Below are 18,439 nucleotides of genomic sequence, written 5' to 3'. Positions count from 1 at the left end.
CTTTCGTGACTGCATGAATCCATACTCTTTGGTTCTTTCGGTAAAGTCACATAGGTATAAAATCAAATAAATCATTCATTTTCTCCGTGCTTGTTTCGAAGCCCAGTGTCTAGCTCCTCCGTCCTCTTTGGGTAGGCCGTGCTTGTTTGTTCCACACAACTCTCTCATTGTTCTCTACCCCAAACCCCCCTCCCCTCTCTGCCCCAACCCCCCCCCCTCTCTATTTAGGCCTCGACACATAGGCGTTGTTTCTATGTACCTATGTGTGTGTCTCTCTCTGTTTGTGTGTCTGTCTATGTGTCTCCTTGTCTGTGTTTTGTCTCTCAAATTTAGCAATCTTTGGAAGAACGTAATCAACCAGGTATGGTGTTGACTGTTACGTTAGCCGACTCTCTTTGTTGTATTGCATTATATTTTACTAAGTTTACTAGGTTTGTTTTCTCAGCTATTTTAACTAATTTAAAGGTGACGGACGTGAAAAAGGAATAGCGCTTGCCAACCGCGGGTATTACGGCATGGTACGTGGCACATTTTTTTTTTACGTAAACCCCATTGTTTGAGAGCCAAATCCCTCGCAAGCGCGTGAACACACACAGATAGACAGACAAAGAATGCCTTTTATAGGTAAGAAGATGTGAGCATGAGGAAGACGACATTTTTGGCACTCAATGGTGTGCAAGTTACTACTTGTCTTTCCAAAGACGTCGCCTTCGTTAGTCGTAATAAGCATCATGAGGTCATCAACTTTGAGTTTAAAGACCTTTGCTCAGGTGTGTCTGTTGGCTTTTGGTGTGGATTAAACTCAACCTGGATCTACTTCCATTTCGTATTGCAGGTGAAGGTGATAAATAGATCGGGCCTGCCATATTGGCTGATGTACGTCATGGTATCCTGAGTCTTCTCATGCATGTATCTTGGTCCAGCTGTGAAGGAGGAAGGCAAAAAAACTAATCTGCCCACATTCTGAGGATTTGCATCTCCGTCGGCATTGATAGCGTCCCAGAGATAAGCATACTGTTCAACACGCAGGGATTTTTGATTCAGTTGAATGTAAAGAAGGTGCTCACTCTCAATTTTGGCATACTCATCGACAACATACTGGTGAAAAGTTGGTGCACTGTAATATGTGGTTTCCTTCTCTGTCCATGGTAATGAAGGAATAGGAGGCTTTAGAGGAGACAGTTTTGTGAGGATGTCTTTGCCCTGTATGTTTGATCATTATAATTTGAGGAATCTGGACGTGGTAGCTATCTTGGCCTTGCCACAGTAAAATGGAGTATTGTAGGGCATCATATGCTCCGTTTGTGTCAGGAAATCGTTTGATGGTGTTGTCTTGGTATCGAAGCACAATGTCTCATACCGACTGTGGTGGTACCTGCTTTCACTACAGCAGTGCATACCGACTGTGGTGGTACCAGCTATGATTACAGCAGTGCATACTGACTGTGGTGGTATCTGTTATCACTACAGCAGTGCATACTGTGGTGGTACCTGCTTTAACTACAGCAGTGCACAGCGACTGTGGTTGTTCCTGCTATCACTACAACAGTGCATTCCGACTGTGGTGGAACCTGCTATCGCTATAGCAGTGCATACCGACTGTGGTATTCCCTTGTATCACTACAGCAGTGCATACTGACTGTGGTGGTACCTGCCATGATTACAGCAGTGCATACTGACTGTGGTGGTGCTTGCTTTGATTACAGCAGTAAATACAGACTGTGGTGGTGCCTACTATGTTCACAGCAGTGCATACTGACTGTGAAGGTACCTGCTATGATTACAGCAGTAAATCCAGGCTGTGGTGATTCCTGATATGATTACAGCAGTGCATACCGACTGTGGTGGTACCTGCTATGATTGCAGCAGTGCCGACTGACTGTGGTGGTATGTGCTATCACTACAGCAGTAAATACAGACTGTGGTGATACCTTCTATGATTACAGCAGTGCATACTGACTGTGGTGGTACCTGCTATGATTACAGCAGTGCATACTGACTGTGGTGGTACCTGCTATGATTACAGCAGTGCTAACTGACTGTGGTGGTACCTGCTATGATTACAGCAGTGCATACTGTGCTGGTACCTGCTTTCACTACAGCAGTGCATCCTGACTGTGGTGGTACCTGCTATCACCACAGTAGTACATGCTGACTCCATAGCAGTACAGGTAGTCCCCGACTTACAATGGTCCGACTTACGATATTTCGATCTTACGATGGCGATAGCGATATGACAAAATTGTAAAATATTTTTTACTTCGCGCGGCAGACAAACGCAGCAGCATACGAGGTACGATACTGTACTTTATCATCGCCATCCTCCTCTTCCGACAACTAAGTAAATTTTTGATTTAAAGCTTTCGTTACTGCAGGGATTCATATTCTTGGTTCTTTCTTTACCAAAAGAACTAAGTTAATGTAGCCATCAACAACCTAACATCGTTCAAGTATGCAGATGACGACAGAATCTTGGTGAGTACAGTAGAATATGGTACGTTATGATACGTTCAATGCATGTATGATACATAGCTTTAGCGATTTCATTTTAGGGTTACCACGATACGATACACATGTTCAATGCATGTTAAAAGTTTTTTTTATAGCAGATAGGATTGTTTCCTGAAAAAAACATTCTTTGAAATTGCAGTTCATATAGGTAGGCTAAGCATATACCTTGTTTTTTACTTAAAATTTTACTGTGCAATACAGTATTGTAATTAATAAATACATACAGTATATAGTTTATACAGTACGGTACTGTAAATTGCTCTGTTTTGCTAAATCATCACCATTCTTTAAGACTCCTGGGTAGGCTAGACCATTTTCGACTTACGATATTTTCGACTTACGATGGGATCGTCGTAACGCATCTCCATCGTAAGTCGGGGACTACCTGTATATATCGACTCTATAGCACAAAGTACTCACCTGACAGAGTGGTGTGGTGAGGCCTAGTCCCGTGCAGAGCCCCCGTCCTCACCTAGATTGCCCAGCCGGCCGAGGTGGCACCTTGACAGGCTGGGGACTGGGCTGCTATCCCCCACCCCCCACCATCCCCCCGCCCGTGCTGCAATAATACTATCTAAGTGCTACCTACCAACCCTATAGTCGTAAGTGCGGGGGAGGAGAACATGAAACTTTGATGAATTTACCTCAGCATTGTGTGTGTTTTTTTTACATCTTGAACGCGAATGAGAAATTCTCCCCCCCCTCCACCAATGTGTGTGTTGCTAGGGGCAACCCCTGGGCAGCTTTAGCAGTGCGAGGAAATAATTAAATAATAATTTTGCACTAGATTGTTAAAATAACTACTTTAAAGTTTGCAGATGGGAAAACGGATTAGCGCTGGTTCACCACGGGGCTTACGGTGTGGTACCCGGCTACTTTTTTTAAACGTAAACCCCACAGTTTGCAAGCCAAATCCTTTGCAAGTGCGCATCCACAGACAGACGGATGGACAGATGGACTGACGGACAGACAAACAATTACTTTTATAGGTAAGATGGTATTATGTTACGTTTTGCCAGGTAAGAGCTTACGAGACCAAGATAGCCTCAGGCCCCACCTAAAATAAACTGTGGGGGCTAACGCCCCCCTCCTCCTCTCCCCCTCCTCCTCCGCCCCTTCTCGCCGGGCTGTCGCCAATCAAATGATCGGCCTCCCTGCACCAGCGTCCTCTCTGAGGGACATGGCTAGTGGCTCATAGCTGTACTCACGGCGTCGCACGGACGCTGTGAGAGTCATAGCAGCACTCGCGGGCATCACACGGATGCTGCGAGCGGCTCGAGGCAGGACGGCAGGGAGGGGTCTGGATCGCCCGGAGGTTGAAGACATCTATCTTTTATTCTCTAAACTTCAAAGGCCCAGGGTGATGTCATACCGCGCAGACAATTGGGCGCTTACCTGCGCCGTCTACATGGAGGGCCACGGGGTCTGCTGCTGCTGCGGCCCCTCACCCATTGTCCTCCCGTGCTCATTAATTCTAACCCACTGGTCTGCCCTTCTGGCCTAATATTCCACCCTCCGCCTCTCCCAGTGTCGTGAGTAACTCATTGCGGTTGGCCCAGTGAACCTTTTCGTTCTGCGCCCGTACAATCTTAAGCCAATTTAGGGCCACCGCAATGTAATCTGTTCTGTGAGGGTCGGCCAATCTCCTGGCACCGGGAAACTGTGGGACTCTCCCTCTAGGGGCCCTTCTGATTAAAACCCGATGTGCCAGGCAACCCCCTGTCAGGACACTACGTGGGTGCGCTGGGTGTGGGTGTGTGTTTAGTGTGGGGGGCCGGGAGGGGATTGCGACGTTTGCGGAGTTGCTCCGTGGTCGTGGCACCACAAAACCTCAACCACAGAAATTTAGACTGAGTGCATCACTTAAGAACACAGAGGTCCTGGAACTTCACTCTGAGAATGAGCGGGATTGTGAACCGCGTCTCCCTCTGCTGCCTTCTAGGAGGAGTACAGTAGAATTAACTTGTGCGTACAGTACAATATACTAACTGATGTTATTTAATACATTAGTCTTTTTATTTATGAAATAACATTTACCATCTGTCTTATTATTATTAGCACTTTCACCGATACCCCAATGAAGCCCTCGTATATAGCTCATACGAAACAAATAACGCTGTTCAGGAATGCATCCCCATATGCACAATGGTTTAATGACTTCTTTTAGCTCCGATTCCATAAGCGCTCACTTCTCCAGGAATGCATCTTGAGCACTCGGCGAGGTCTGCCTGCAGTAACGGATCAGCGAATGCAGCCTGTGTCCTTAACACCAGGACCTACCGTGGAGCTGATCTTCCCACTGACTATTGGCTTGTCACTTGTAGGATACGCCCGCCACTACGGTGGTGGGCTTCCAGTTAGGACCCCATTCAAACCCACAGTGGCCTAGTTGCGGCTCGCTGATAAAAGTCGCAAGCTAGGATTTCATCATCGCTTTTCGCTGGGGTTGGCATCGTCCCCCACTCCTGCTGATGCCGAGGACAAATGTGAGGTTTAGGACTTTGATTCTTACAGCTGAAATGGCTGCTTTTAGTACACAGTTCAAACCTCGCCAGAGACACTGGCTGACAGAGGTGTTTCAGCTGGTTGAGAAAAAGTTACAGAATCACGCTTATTGTCAACAACATTCCACGTCCAAAAATGCAGCTTTCGCTTGGAACTTTATAGAGTCACGTGGCGCTGGAAGGATGAGGTTGCGGTTGGTGAGGAAAAGGAAACTGCCTCGGTTTCTCACGATCACCGATCACTGTTTAATTCCATCAAAAAAGTAGCATGCAGTGGCTCACCTATCACCACCCTCAAGGGAAAGAACAGTGATCTGATCTCTAAACCCCAGAAACAGGTCTGCAGGTTTGCAGAGCATTTTTGTGAGGTCTTGGGGGAGGGAAAACCCCTCAACTATGATATAGCATCTTGGGGCAAGGTGGAGGCAGATCTGCTGGGACTGCAGTGCCTCAAATATTGGAAGAAGTAGCTACCCTATGTGAGTGACTGCCTAAGGTGCCATCTGTTGAGGAAGCACAAATATCGATCTAGGAATGCGCCAGGCAAACTGCAAAGGGAGGGTGGTGTTTCTCTGCAAAGTACCCTTAATTACAACTGTCTGGAACACAGGATGGGTGGCACAGGATCAGGAGGATGCCCTTGGTGTTCCAGCTCTTTAAATAGGGGGCCGTACAGATTGTAACAACGACTGGGGCATCTCCCTCCTCAGTGTGCCGAGAAAGGTTCTGGCAGAGATAATTCAAGTTGCCCCCTTTCCAGAAACGCTGAGGAGAGGCTTTCTGACGCCCAATGTGGTTTCAGGCCAGGGCGGTTCTGCACGGCCGCCATATTCTCCATCTGTCTGTTATGGCAGAAGTGTATGGAATTTCAATAGGCATGTGATACAATGAATAAAGCAGGGCTGTGGTTTTCGTCATACTTCCGGGGTCCCTGACTTTATTCACAATCATTACGGACCATCATGATGATGGGCAGGCTCGGGTAAACATGCATGGTCAGGAGTCAGAGCCATGCCCTGTTCACCTTGGGGTGTGACAGGGATGTCCTCTGGCTCCTACATTATTTTACATCTTTTTCAATCATGTCCGTAGAGAAGCTTTCCATAGCTTTACCAGAGGATTTTCCATCTGGGCACAGTCGAGGGATGGCTCCTATTGGTCAACCATGTTATAAATGCTGATCTCGTAATTGCTGCTCACTCTGAGAAGGAGTTGGAGGCTTTCCTGATGAACCTGGACCATGCCACTAAGAGGTGTGGTGCCTTATCATTAGCCCCACCAAAACTAACCACTTTTCTAGGTTTAACCAGGCTGTATTGTGTGAGGGGGAGCTTACAAATTCTTGAAAGATCTGGACACAGTCTCATCAGTGAGCTTCTCCAGCAGGTGAGGCTGCATTGGGCTAAGTCAAATAGCCCGCATGCCCAGCCGCTGCATCTCTAAGCAGCTTGTGTTCGGCTGGATAGAGCACTCTAAAATGCAGCAAGTTGGCACAGTAGGGGGCACAGGTGGTCCATCTGCCAGTCATGGCACCTGGATCTGTCCCATAAACTGCCGGCGAGTGTTGGACACTTCACGTGGCCTCAAACTGCATATCGCATGGCACAAGTGCCGTGGTGACATCGCCACTTAGTGGTGAATACCGGCTTTTGTTGTGTCTGTGTACATGTACACATGTATGTGTGTACGTTTGCATGGTGTGTGCATGCGTGTGTGTAAAATGATGTGTGTGCATCGGGTAGCAGTTAGCACGCTATGCTACGAACCCGACGACCCAAGTTCGATTCCCGCTCATGGCCAACATCACTGGCGATTATCTGAACCAGTCCTGGGCCTCCCCTAGATCGACTCAGCTGCAAATGAGTACCTGGTACAGTGTGTAAACTTCACCTACCAGGGAGACAAAGGCAGCAGGTCATGGTGTTGGCCATCCACCCCCTCGTGTGCCATGCCGGCCTTCATAGGTGCCCACTAACAGCACCTGCCCCAACAGTCTGTTAAAGCTGTACGGAGGATCTTTGTCTTTGTGTGCGTATGTATGTGTGCATGCGCATTTCCAGGCATTCGTACAATCTTTGCGGGCTCCAGCTGTAACGACGTTGTGTGCTCGGAGCAGTGCGTCATCAGCGGCCACTACGACAAGAAGATCCGCTTCTGGGACACACGGTGAGGAGTGGGAAGTGGTGCCGTGAGAGGCTGGCATGGCCCCATATCCCGAGTTAGATTCCTGCTCACGGTCAACATTGGGGACAACGCATATCTGAAACGGTCCTTAGCCTCCCCTTGGTCAACTCGATCATTAAATAGTCCCGTTGGTGCAGAGGGGTCAAAGGTGACTGGGGGTGTGTGATCCTGGCCACACCATTCACCTTGTGCTCTGTGCCAGTCTTCATCGGTGGTCGCTAACAGCACTTGCCCCAACAGTCTGTGTAGGCTCCATGTGTCTGTGTGAGTATACAGGGTGTGAGTGTGTGTGGAAAATAGACATAAACCCAAGCTTGTGGGGAGTGGCATCTCTGTGTGTGTGCACATTGGGGGGCAGTAACCCCCCTACCTGACGGCATTTCTACCAAATCCCACGGAAACTCCCAACTAAGCTTGTGCTGGGGACCCCAGGGGGACGGGCATTTTATGATGCCTTCTGCCCAAACCCCATTTGTCGAAGCCAGACTGAGCCCCGCCTCCCCCCGCCTTCAGGGTTCCTCCAAAAACAGGAAACCACCGAGATTGGCCACGTAGAATGTCCGAACGCTCACTGCGGAGGGAAGGCTGCCATTCTGTCGGGAGATGGGCCGGTACCGCCTGGATCTCTGTGATATTCAGGAGGTCCGGTGGACTGGCTCTGGCTCCAGTCACCATGAGGGGTGGACAGTCCTCTCAGGGCAGGAAACTGATAAAAAACGGAGTGTCGTTGGTTTTGAACAAAACAGTGAAGGGGGGGTGTGGGAGCGTTGAGGCGAGAGGTGAGGAATGGTGGTGGTTGCTTATTCCCTCGCCGCAGATGAACATCAGTGGAGGGATGCAGACTAGGCCGATGAGCCAGATGCCTTCTAAAACTTCCTGTCCCAGGTGCTGGCTAAAGTGTCTCCTCGGGATAGTCATCTTTTTGGGTGATTTTTACTCACGAATAGGTAATGACACAGACACCTGGGTCGGAGTGATTGGAAGGAATGTATCAGATCAGCTCAATAATAATGGTAGAAGGCTGCTAGACTTCTGTGCAGCCAATGGTCTTGTAATCACCAACACGCTTTTGCAGCATTGGCACATTCACACAATATCATGGATGCACACTGAGTCCAAGTAAGAACATCTGTTGGACTGTACAGTGAAATGGGTGAGGTTCAGGACTGTGGCTCATGCAGCTGCAATGACTGCATTGAGTACGCAGTCCAGACCTCCCCAGAAACCACACTGAGATGGAGTTGGAGGCTCTACTGCTGAACCTGGTGTGTGACCATAAGCGGTGGGGTCTTACCATCAGTACTCTTTGGTTCTATTCGGTAATGTCACGTAGGTAAAAAATAAAATAACAAAAATCATGACGTTTCGGCCACAACACAAGTGGCCTTCATCAGGTGAAGGGACCGTGCTGTCATGAGGACAGCGTTGGAGTGAAAACAGCCAAGCCCAGGTCGCGTCCTTTAAGCTGTGTGGGAACAAAACGCTTGACAAAGGAATTAGCATAAAAATGAGCACGATGTACGTAGGAGGTGCATGGGCCATGATGGATCAGGAGCGGATGGGGACCATGACGGACCAGCAGCGGGGGGGGGCGGGGGGGGAGTAGAGTGAGTGGGTGGGGCGAGTGAGTGGGGTGAGTGAGTGGGGTGGGTGAGTGGGGTGGGTGAGTGGGGTGAGTGAGTGGGGTGAGTGAGTGGGGTGAGTGAGTGGGGTGAGTGAGTGGGGTGAGTGAGTGAGTGGGGTGAGTGAGTGAGTGGGTGGGGTGAGTGGGTGGGGTGGGTGGGTGGAGTGGGTTGGTGGGGTGGGTGGGGTGGGTGGAGTGGGTGGGTGGAGTGAGTGAGTGGTTGGAGTGAGTGGGTGGAGTGAGTGGGTGGAGTGAGTGGGTGGAGTGAGTGAGTGGAGTGAGTGAGTGGAGTGAGTGAGTGAGTGGAGTGAGTGAGTGGAGTGAGTGAGTGAGTGGAGTGAGTGAGTGAGTGGAGTGAGTGAGTGAGTGGAGTGAGTGAGTGAGTGGAGTGAGTGAGTGGAGTGAGTGAGGTGAGTGGAGTGAGTGAGGTGAGTGAGTGGAGTGAGTGAGTGGAGTGAGTGAGGTGAGTGAGTGAGGTGAGTGAGTGGAGTGAGTGAGTGAGTGGAGTGAGTGAGTGGAGTGAGTGAGTGAGTGGAGTGAGTGGAATGAGTGAGTGAGTGAGTGGAGTGAGTGGAATGAGTGAGTGAGTGGAGTGAGTGAGTGGAGTGAGTGAGGGGAGTGAGTGAGTGGAGTGAGTGAGTGAGTGGAGTGAGTGAGTGGAGTGAGTGAGTGAGTGGAGTGAGTGAGTGAGTGGAGTGAGTGGAGTGAGAGAGTGAGTGGAGTGAGTGAGTGAGTGAGGTGAGTGAGTGAGTGGAGTGAGTGGAATGAGTGAGTGAGTGGAGTGAGTGGAATGAGTGAGTGGAGTGAGTGAGTGAGTGGAGTGAGTGAGTGAGTGGAGTGAGTGAGTGGAGTGAGTGAGTGGAGTGAGTGAGTGAGTGGAGTGAGTGGAGTGAGTGAAGTGAGTGAGTGGAGTGAGTGAGTGGAGTGAGTGAGTGAGTGAGGTGAGTGAGTGAGTGAGGTGAGTGAGTGGAGTGAGTGAGTGGAGTGAGTGAGTGGAGTGAGTTTGTGGAGTGAGTGAGTGAGTGGAGTGAGTGAATGGAGTGAGTGAGTGAGTGGAGTGAGTGAGTGGAGTGAGTGAGGTGAGTGAGTGGAGTGAGTGAGGTGAGTGAGTGGAGTGAGTGAGTGGAGTGAGTGAGTGGAGTGAGTGGAGTGAGTGAGTGGAGTGAGGTGAGTGAGTGGAGTGAGTGGAGTGAGTGGAGTGAGTGGAGTGAGTGAGTGGAGTGAGTGAGTGGAGTGAGTGAGTGGAGTGAGTGAGTGGAGTGAGTGAGTGGAGTGAGTGGAGTGAGTGGAGTGAGTGGAGTGAGTGGAGTGAGTGGAGTGAGTGGAGTGAGTGAGTGGAGTGAGTGGAGTGAGTGGAGTGAGTGAGGTGAGTGAGTGGAGTGAGTGAGTGGAGAGAAATAAGCAGCTGTGAAAACTAAGCAGCTGCCTTAGTTTATTTTGTCATCAGGCATTCCACCCCCTAAACTCTCCATAAGTGATGGGGCAGTTGTGGATACGTTTCCATATCCGGGCAGTGTGCTTATATCCAACTCTGGTTTAGCAGCAGAGGTCTCACTCCAAATCATTAATGTGGCATGATCTGTTCATCAGCTGTGTAACGCTGTGTGGAAGCTACGTGGCCTGTCACTCAACACGAAGATTTGGGTCTTAGCCACAGTTATTCCCTTGCTACGATCCATCCTGGGTTTAGCCGGGCTAGATTGTGAGCTCACAAATCCTTGAAAGATCTGGACAGAGTTCCATTGGTTAACTGCTCCGATGAGCGAGGCTGCATTGGCTGCAACACGTAGCCCGCATGGCCAACCACCGCATGGCCAAACAACTTCTGTTTGGCCGCATAGAGGATGCTATAAACGGCTGTGGTACAGGCTAGAGAAGAGATGGACTGATGTGATACAGAAGGATGTGGAGCTGAATGGATTTGCCAATGACTGTTGACAGTGGTGTAAAAATTTGCCTCGATGGAGAAGTCTCATGAAGGACGCTATTGGGCAGTTGGAGGCAGTTGCCCTCCAGCAACTGGGGAGGGCAGAAGACCGATGTTCACAACAATGAGCGGAGTGGCGGGCGGCTGAAACACAGCAAGTTGGCAGAGTAGGGAGCAAAGTTGGTGCATCGGCCAGTCATCTCAGTCAACCCATGGCACCTGGGTCTGTCCCATGACCCGCTGCTAGCGAGCCTTCGCTCGCCATTTAGTTCCGAATGCCGGTGGTTGTTGTTGGTCGGTTTAAATAAATCATCAACATCAAACGTGAGCAGCAGCATCAACAGCAGAGAGTAGGGATCTTCGCAGGCAGAAGCTAAAAGCGTGATCGGCATCCTCACCATCAATAGTCCCCTTAATTACTTATTATTATCATTATAAACAGCAAATGCGTCATATATTGTCAGCTTCAGTAGGTGCTCGTAAACAGCACTTGCTCAAATAGTCTGTATAGGCGACACAGGGGATCTTTGCGTGTATGTTAATACGTGTGGAAACGTGCTTGTGCAACAGCTCGGAGTCTGTGCGTACGGAGCTGGAGCTGCCGGGGCGCGTCACGTCACTGGACCTCAACGCAGAGCGGACGGAGCTGTTGAGCTGCTCTCGGGACGACTCGCTCCGCATCACCGAGCTGCGCACCAACAGCACGCGCGTCTCTCTCACGTGCGCGCTCGCCCCCGCATCCGCGTTGTCGCCACTCCTCACTCTGCAATCATTCACTTGGAATCAGGAGTTGCTATTCGATTCCACTCGATAATCGCGTGCTTTTTGTGTCTTGTCACCTTTTTACAGCTTAATATGTATTGACTGTATTGTCATATTAGGAAGCCACTGGAGCTATGCACTTTTAAATATAAATTGAAAACTCATCTTTAGAACATTTTTTTGTGTTTAGTTTGGTGTCCTTCCCCCACACCTCCAATTAGTGTGGTTGGTAACGTACGATCCGAAAGAAGTTCAACATGCACATGTTTCCTTCTGCCTGCTTTGTTGAGTTTTTTTTTTTGAACAGCCGAGTTTGTGTTATTACAGGGCGGAGGGCTTTAAGTGTGGAGCGGACTGGACGAGAGCTGTCTTCAGGTGATACAAATCACTTGTCTGGCATGTGTCTGTGTGCCATGTGTCTCTGCAGTGTATTTGCCTTGCTGTCGTTCTTTCACGTGGCTTTGTATCTCCATAATACAGGGGGGGGGGGGTGTTTGGGCTAAATCTCTTGAATATAAATGCGTCATTAAACCCGCCACCACCCAACAGCCAATTAGTAAGGTTTGTCACGTAAACAGAACATGCCAGTTCACTACTCGAATAGCACACCAGTGTATTGGAGAGCAAATCTACAACATTTACAATCTGAGTATGACATTTCACCAGTAATTACAATCGGCATCATCAGGCTGCGATCAAAACCCACACTTTTTTATTATGGATGATATTGGTCGCGAAAGCCTACGTGTTAAACTGGCTTTGTATCTAACTACGTGCGTTTCTTTCTGTCTGACTTTGTCTGCCTGTCCACCTGTCTGGCTGTCAGTCTGTGGTTGTTCCCTCTTGTTTACATGTTTGTGCATGTCTGTTTGGTGGTTAGTGATGGAGGTAGTGGCTGTAGTAGAGTTTGGTTTAGTGTCGATGGTTGTGATGTTTTTATGTCACTTGTGGTAATGTTGTTCGTGCCAGTTTTGGTGGTGGTGGAGGCCTCAGCAGTTTGGTGATGATGCTGGTACAGCAACAACGAGTGGAGCGCCGGTCGGCCAAAATGCAGCAAGTTGGCACTGTAGGGGGCACAGTTGGTGCATCAGCCAGTCATCTCAGTCATCCAATGGCATCTGGGTCTGTCCCGTGACCTGGCAGCGAGCATTCGAAACTTCACGTGTCCTTAGAGTGCACATTGTCTGGCACAGGTACTGTGGTGACGTCACCGCCACTTACTGGCAGTGGAGGCTGGTAGTAATGGTCATGGTTAGTGGTAGTGTTGGTGGCACTTGCCACAACGTTGTGCTCGTTATTTGTGGTTACACTGCACTAACACAACACTGCCTTTGCTGTGTTGCTGTTTCACTCTGTTGCTGTGTCACTGTTGCTATGTAAATGTGTTGCTGTGTCACTGTGTTGCTATGTCAATGTGTGTTGCTGTGTCACTTTGTTGCTGTGTCACTTTGTTGCTGTGTCAATGTGTTGCTGTGTCAATGTGTTGCTGTGTATGAGTGTAAACCGCCCTAACACACTGCTGCTCTGTTGCTCTCCTCAGTCCGGATGGACAGTACGTGACGGCCGGCTCGGCGGACGGGACGCTGTTTGTGTGGAACGCCGCCACAGGGCACGTGGAGCGCTCTCTCTCCCGGCACCACAGGTAGCACCGCCCACCGTCCTGGCTCCTCTCCCAGCCTCTGTGCTTTCGTGCGCGTGCGAGCATTTGTATGTATTTGTTTGTGTACATGCGTGTGGAGAGCAGTAGTGTAGCGGATAGCATGCTGCTCTTTGAACCTGTTTGATTCCCGCTCATGGCCAACACCAGTGATGATTATCTGAACCGGTCGTGGGCGTCCCCTAGATCGACTCGGCCTCAAATGAGTACCTGGTGCGGTGTGTAAACATCGCCACTGTGGAGACATAGACGGACGGGCGTGGTGTTGGCCACCCACCCCCTGGTTTGCCTTGCCTGCCTTCATAGGTGCTCGCTAACAGCGCTTACCGCAACAGGGCGATACGGGGGGATCTTTGCCTGCTTGTGTGTGTGTGCGCGCACGGGTGTGTATGTATGTATGCATGTGTATGTGCATATGTGCATTGTAACGTGTGTGTGTCTGTGTGTGTGTTTCTGGAGAAAGTCCTATTGGTGAGCTCCTCCAGCAGGCAAGGCTGCGTTGGCTTGGTCATGGAGCCCACATGTCCAGCCACCGGATACCTAAACAGTTTTTGTTCAGCCGGATAGAGGGGGCTAAACGGGCATGGCACGGGCTAGAGTAGAGATGGAGTGATGTGGTACAGGAGGACGTGGAGCTTAGTGGACTTTCCGATGGCTGGTACCAGCAGTGTCAAGATCGGCCTCTATGGAGGAGGCTCGTGAAGGACGCTACTGCGCAGTTGGAGGCAGTCGCCCTCCAGCAACAGCAGAGGGCAGAGGAGTGGCACTCAATACAACGAGCGGCGCGCCGGGTTCCTAAAACACAAGTTGGCACAGTAGGGGGCACAGGTGGTGCATTGGCCAGTTGTCTCAGTCAGTTGACCCATGGCACCTGGGTCTGCCCCGTGACCGGGAGGTCACGGGGCAGACCCAGGTGCTGGCAGGAGCCAGCGGGCATTCGACACTTCACGTGCCCTTAACGTGCACATAGCCTGGCACATACGACATGGTGACGTTACCGCCACTTAGCAGCGAATGGCGGTTGTTATTGTGTGTGTCTTTGTGTGTGTGCGCGCACGTGGGTGTGTATGTATGTTTGTGCATGGTAACATGTCCGTGTGCGTATGTGCCAGTGCGGCGGTGAATGCAGTGGCGTGGAGCCCTTCGGGGGAGTACATCCTGAGCGTGGACAAGGCCAAGCGCGCCGTGCTGTGGTCCGACTTGTGACCTCGAACTGTGAGCAGAGGTCATCACGCTCTCGTCGCCAACCCCGGTGGGCCAGCATTGCCAAACCCCGACTGCGACCCCTGACCCCTGTGGCACCCATCAACTCTGAGAAGAATGGCGAAACCATCACGATGGGGGCAAGAGGGGACTCTGGAGAGTCCCAACAAGGGGTTCGTCGCGAAACTCCCTCCCCCCCCCACCGGGGTGCGATGGAAGACGGTTGTTGGGCGTTTCTACGGTTATTGGATGGATGTGCATCACCACGATGATTTTGGCTGAGATTCTTTAATGGGTGCCGGGCCTCCCCACCGCTCTCTGCTTCTATTGCCTCCACTAACCTTCCCCTATCTCACTTCACCTCACCTAACCTCCCTCTGTCTCCCTTAACCTCTCCCCCTGTCTCACTTCACCTCCCTCTGCCTCCCCTAACCTCCTATCTCATTTCACCTCACTTCACCTCCCTCTGCATCCGAATGCTTCCCGCGATCTCCCCCTGTCGCTCCTCCCATCTTTTCCTAGTTTCTGTTCACCCAAATGCTCCCTTGCTCCTCCCACAATTCCTCTTTATGGCTCCCCCCTACATCCCCTCCCCACCCTCCACCCCCAGGGCTGAGCTTGTAAATAGCACAAAACGATTGTGCACTTGTAAATATGCACTGGGCACCTGAGTGGCACCCTCTCTGCCAGACCCCCCCGAGCTGAATATCCTCGAGAAACGGCAGCGCTTGTCGTTAGCGATTACCGGTCATGATCCACCAGTTACTGATTCCAGGTCGCCGATGTCTGATTACTGATTACATTTGTTGAGCATATTGCAGGACGGCCTGGTCAGAATTACAGAATTAATGCAAAATATTCAGGGCCTTATTCAGCACCTCTCACTTTGTCCAATGACACATCTGAGCCACGCCAGAGGCCAAACAGAACCAGACCGGTGCAGGTCGGGAAGCACCGGCTTGATTTTCCACTGCAGAAGCTAACAACACAAGTGATGAACGAGTGGAAATGCGTGTAGGTGACGCAGTGATGCCTGTCCTCAGAGCGTACTGGCGTCACTACGAATGTGTCATTAGCCCTGGCCCTGCTTGGACCCGAGCCAGATTCGGATGTCTCATGATGTATGTCGGCGTATCACTATTTTGCCGGCTTGGAAAATATCCAGTGGAAAACCACCCGTCCTGCGAGATGGCCACGCGCTGGCTCCGCTTGATGTGGCGGTAGACGAGGTACGTCAAACGTCATTAGGCGTGTGGTGTCCATGGGCAAGGAGTGGTGGCCATGGAGAGCAAATTGCACAGAAGTTTGAGTACTGGAGTTGGAAGAGCTGTGGCTCAGTCCGTGTTTGTGTGGAGAGGCTGTGAAATGTTGCCAAACATCCCAACCCAGGGCCTCCCTGAAGAGTCTTGATGCTTGCCATCACTTGTCGAGAGAGTCTTCCTGCTCTGACGAACATTGGGGGCAAACATTCATCTCTATTGGGTGGCCCTGAGCTAATGGCGGAAATTACACATTCCTGTGGTAGGCTCGAGCCGGCGTGAGATAACTGGCTGACTTCCCACAAAGTGGAATACACTTTATCAACCATGTTCGAATGATTGTGATGACGATGATGGTGGTGGTGGTGGTTTAATTTCTCACTGAATATTTTTCGGGTCACTGGAAGCCTGGAGTAAGTTGGCACGTAACTACAGTCGCCACAGCCATAGGAGTTAGTTATTGGACGTGGCGTGTCGGGAGTGCACATTTTTTACCAGGTCGCCTACGCACACAGACCCGGCTAAAATTCAGCTTCGGGGATGATAGATATCGATAATGTTGGGGATTATAGTCAACCCCAAACAAGAGTTGGGTAAATATTTCTTGTGTCGCTGGAGGGGAGCATGGGGATCGGCGGCTGGGTATTGAACCTACGCTTCCAAGGTTTACGTCCTCTTCAGGCAGCGCCGCCAATATTACACTCTCAGTCGCCATGCAGGTGTGTGCAGGTGTTGTGCAGGTGCACACGAATAAACAGACCAGGAACACGTCTGGTTTATTTTTGTACATCGGTCTTTTTTTGAGTTTTTTTCCTACCAGTTATATTCTGTGCTGTTGGCGCCGTGCCACGGGGCTGAAGATATGTCCATTAGAAATTCTCGCAGAAAGCAGTGCATCACCCTGTGTAAGACAAGGAAACACCTGAGGAATGGCTGTTAAACCAATGTTTTGCGTGAATTATCAGAGCTAGACAAACCAATAATAATTTACAATTTGTAGCGTGCACAGTTATTTTACTCCGGAGAGAGAGAAGCGCGGTTGAATTGACAGCAGAGTTGAGCCTGGTTGGCACTTGAATTGGAGATGGGTTCAGGAGGGTTTGGGGCTGGCTGGGAGGTTGCCAAGAGATGGAGGCACAGCAATGGATTTTTGAATCCGTCTGTGTGGACCTTTGGTGTCACCCCCTCCTACGCGTGGTGGGGCTTCTCCGGTTTGCACCCACACGACGCCATCCTCTCGTTAGTGTTGTTTGCCAGTCTCAATTGAAAACTCTTTAGAATTGCTTTTTGTGTTTACTCTTTGGTTCTTTCGGTAAAGTCACGTAGAAAGAAAATAAATTAAATAATAGAATACGACGTTTCGATTGCAACACAAGCAATCGTCATCAGGTAGAACTAAATTTGAGAGAGAGAAAACACAGACACGGAAACACAGACACACACAAGCAGAGAGAGATAACACAGAGACAGAGAGACACAACATACACACAGAGACCCAATGCCTCTGTGTCGTGGCCTTAAATAGAGAGAGAGGGGGGGGCAGACAGAGGTGGGTCTGCTGGAGCAGAGAAATTAGCATGTCAATGAGAGAGCTGTGTGGAAATCCACCCCGCAGCGGCAGGGGGAGAGAAAGACCCAGGCAAGTCTGGTAAAGTTTTGAGAGAGTTGTGTGGAAATCCACCCCGTGGTGGCAGAGGGAGAGAAATATTTTTTTTTATACCAGAATTGCTGGTCCTTTCTCCCCCTGCCGCCGCGAGGTGGATTTCCACACAGCTCTCTCATTACTCTTTGGTTCTTTCGGTAAAGACACGTAAAAAATAAAACATCACGATGTTTCGATTGAAACAAAGACGTGACTTTACCGAAAGAACCAAAGAGTATGGATTCCTGCAGTTACAAAAGCTTCAAATCATGCTCTCTCATTGACATGCTAATTTATCTGCTCCAGCAGACCCACCTCTCTGCCGCACCCCCCTCTATTTAAGGCCACGACACAGAGGCATTGGGCCTCTGTGTGTCTATGTTGTGTGTCTGTGTTCTCTCTCTCTGCTTGTGTGTCTGTGTGTCTCCGTATCTGTTTTGTCTCTCAAATGTAGTTCTACCTGATGACGATTCCTTGTGTTGCAATCGAAACGTCGTATTCTATTACTTAATTTGTTTTCTTTATACGTGACTTTCCTGAAAGAACCAAAGAGGAATTCCTGCAGTCACGAAAGCTTCAAATCAAGTTTTTTTGTTAAGTTTGTTGTCCTTCCCCCGCACCTCCGATTAGCACGGTGCGAAGGAAGTTCAACATACATACGGCCAGATATCCCATTCTAGCAGGACCCTCGTGAAAAAGTTTTGAGACTCGAGGAGGCTTCGCTATAAGAATGTCAAAATACACGTCACATGACTGAATCGGAGACACTAAGAGTTGGAGGCACTCTGTTTATTAACACGCACCAACGGGTAACACTTCCAAATAATCCGTCTACAGTCGACTACGGTTCCCAGTCAGGACAGCTGGTAGACTGCCTGACTGGCGACCCTGAGATGGTGAAGACGGAGACGACGAGAGGAACGGTGAAGACTCCAGCAAGCACGATGGGGATCCCACTCCAAACGACAGCCCCAAGGTCCCCTCTTGGGGCTCCTCTTATACTGTCAGCGTGGCCTGGCTCCGCCCCCGGCCACGCCCCCTTTCTAGAACCTACCCTCGGGTTCCTGGTTTGTCCCTTCCGTGACCTTTCCCCTAGATCCCCCTCTGGTGTATCACGTGGCCTGTTGCCGTCAAGGCTGCTGTAAGCTGCAGATCCCCTTCCCTGC

The 18,439-nt window shown here is 50.1% G+C and overlaps 1 protein-coding gene across 3 annotated transcripts in view; it reads left to right on the top strand.

The window, feature by feature from the left end:
• LOC116956328 (autophagy-related protein 16-1-like) overlaps positions 1–16,418 on the top strand; it is a 40,459-nt gene extending 24,041 nt beyond the window's left edge. For all 3 annotated transcript variants that reach the window (XM_032977862.2, XM_032977861.2, XM_032977863.2), the window contains 5 exons: positions 7,076–7,181; positions 11,321–11,470; positions 11,840–11,887; positions 13,053–13,154; positions 14,282–16,418. In XM_032977862.2, the coding sequence (XP_032833753.1) occupies positions 7,076–7,181; positions 11,321–11,470; positions 11,840–11,887; positions 13,053–13,154; positions 14,282–14,375 (500 nt within the window). In that variant the 3' untranslated portion in view covers positions 14,376–16,418. The remainder of the gene's footprint in view (positions 1–7,075; positions 7,182–11,320; positions 11,471–11,839; positions 11,888–13,052; positions 13,155–14,281) is intronic.
• The last annotated feature ends 2,021 nt before the right edge of the window (positions 16,419–18,439 follow it).

Source organism: Petromyzon marinus, chromosome 64, assembly GCF_048934315.1.
Source record: "Petromyzon marinus isolate PM22_M1 ecotype Great Lakes invasive population chromosome 64, UKy_Petmar_22M1.pri1.0, whole genome shotgun sequence".
NCBI lineage: Eukaryota > Metazoa > Chordata > Hyperoartia > Petromyzontiformes > Petromyzontidae > Petromyzon > Petromyzon marinus.
The sequence above is the reverse complement of the archived record's forward strand: the minus strand, read 5'-3'. Positions and strand labels throughout refer to the sequence as shown.